Source organism: Priapulus caudatus, unplaced genomic scaffold, assembly GCF_000485595.1.
Source record: "Priapulus caudatus unplaced genomic scaffold, Priapulus_caudatus-5.0.1 Scaffold248, whole genome shotgun sequence".
In the NCBI taxonomy this organism is placed as follows: domain Eukaryota; kingdom Metazoa; phylum Priapulida; class Priapulimorpha; order Priapulimorphida; family Priapulidae; genus Priapulus; species Priapulus caudatus.
The window spans coordinates 276,106-278,071 of record NW_014577309.1 but is presented as its reverse complement, the minus strand read 5'-3'; the positions used below and the strand labels follow the sequence as shown (position 1 = coordinate 278,071).

The 1,966-nt window shown below is 37.5% G+C and overlaps 2 protein-coding genes across 5 annotated transcripts in view; one reads left to right on the top strand and one right to left on the bottom strand.

Moving 5' to 3' along the window:
* The window catches only part of LOC106808013 (F-box/LRR-repeat protein 15-like), a 17,102-nt gene extending 16,567 nt beyond the window's left edge, over positions 1 to 535 (bottom strand). For 2 of the 4 annotated variants that reach the window (XM_014810555.1, XM_014810558.1), the window contains exon 1: positions 393 to 530. The gene's annotated coding sequence lies outside the window, so the exon portion shown is untranslated. Of the gene's footprint in view, positions 1 to 392 lie in introns of all 4 variants that reach the window. The other 2 variants (XM_014810557.1, XM_014810556.1) reach the window with 2 other exon arrangements.
* Positions 536 to 641: 106 nt separating this feature from the next.
* Positions 642 to 1,966, top strand: part of LOC106808011 (homeotic protein female sterile-like) — a gene marked incomplete in the record, with an annotated part of 11,722 nt that continues 10,397 nt past the window's right edge. The window contains 1 exon segment of the mRNA XM_014810552.1: positions 642 to 1,057. Coding sequence (XP_014666038.1) covers positions 902 to 1,057 — 156 coding nt within the window.

Genomic DNA, 1,966 nt, shown 5'->3' with positions numbered 1-1,966 from the left:
TGGATTACCATAAAGTGATATCAACTGCTGATTGCCATTGCCGTGATTGTCGCATTGTGCTACTGCAGACAATATGCAGTAGCTAGATTGTCTGCATTACTACTACTACTATTAAGGATATTTACTCGATTACTATATAGTCATAAGCGGTGTACGATCGCACGGATATTCGTGAGTATCTAATTGTGGCAATGCTTGTTTGATGACGCTCACAGCCACGGGACCTATAACCTGGAATGAGTAGTTGAGTGAGACGCATATATGGATCTCGTTAGTGAAACTGATCAATGAATCAGGAGTAAGATAATATATATCTATATTATCTTACTCCTGATTTTATGGTAATGCCTAATCAGCTACTAGTACTAATGTAATAAATGTATACAACGTACAGGAGTTAGCACAGTGCGTTTTATATGTAGCCTTTATCGCTAATAGTGCTGAAACATGATCGGCGTGAGGCGAGCCAGTAGTCGTACATAAGTCGGTAATCAATCATGTTTACTCTTTTTATGTTTAATCCGAGTGAAGACTGGGGGCTGCCATCTTTGTGATAGCGCCACCTACACCAAAATAATTTACTCTTGAAAGTTTATACGATGTAGGCCTTCGCATTGGTTGGTAGATAGCTTTTACGATATAGTGTTTAGCTTGGCCGCGGTTTGTAATGTTTGCTACTACTTTTCATGTCGTCAGTTGTTTAATATATATAATTGCATTATAGATTTTCATACCTCACTCCATCACTCAAAATCTTTCCTGTTTTACCAAAGCTCGAACTTTGACCTGGATGTGCGGTCAAGTTTGTATCAATCCGCCGTTTTAGAAAAGCGATTTTGTCACGTACAAGAAAGTTAAGTATTTGGCAAAAATCTGCCCACCATGGACCAAAGATTTAAGTATGGATGTCCGTTATCGTGACGGCCTTGTTGGTAAAAAATGTTTATGTATCAAACTGGTTAAGGAAGCAAAGTCAACCAACATATCGAGTTGGAATTGGCTTACAGGAGTCGTTCGTACCTGCTCAACCAAAGACAACAACGATCCTGATTTATCGGTGAGGTTCATAATAATACTACTACTAGTTACCAGATTAAATTTAAGGTCTATAATTGCTGAGTAAAGTATTGATAGCTTACAACGACACTGATTATCATATTCCTTTCAATTGCATTTTGGTATCGTTTAGATAGACAAGTGTAAAGTGAGGCTTTTTTAGGCTTAGCAGTTAGCTAATACTAATACTAGTAATAGCTGGTCTGGTAACCCACAAAAGCCTCGTTCTCGTTGTGTCAAACCCCCACGCCCAGTCCCAGCTATGTTAAAGTAAAGAGTTTGAGTGATAGTCAGGGTAAAATATTCCCTAACGTTTACTACTACTAGTGTGGTGGCTATAGACTGATATGCATTTGTCTAGTGCTTCCCATTTTTTGGTCAAATTAATTTTGTCTTATTAATTTCATAATAACTGTACAATCAGAAAAGATATTGCAAAATATAGTCTCGCCTAATACTCAGTAATAGTGAACGTACATGTCACTGATTACTCCAGTGTAAAAATTACCATAGGTTTATGCTGTTATAACCTATAGTATATAAAATAGCAAATATTGAAGTCGCATTCTTTTGTATAGCGGCAATTTCCTTGAAATCGGCAACTACCAGACAAAGGTGAATCTCATTGAGTGGACGTAGTGGTCCTATATTGCTGCAACATCTATATTGCTTAATTGAGGTTATACCATGTAAAAGTACAGGGACAGGGTCTTGCGAGAAACAAGTTGTATCATCACATAACTGCGTCAACACCACAGGCACTTGGAACGTCTCAATAAAAAATAAAAATGTAAACACGAAATGTATTTACTACCAAAGTCTTAATGTTTCTCTACTCTATTTCGCCTATTATTGCCGATAATTACCCGTAAATGCCGGTCAAGTGCTTGAGAGAACTCTCTCATTCATG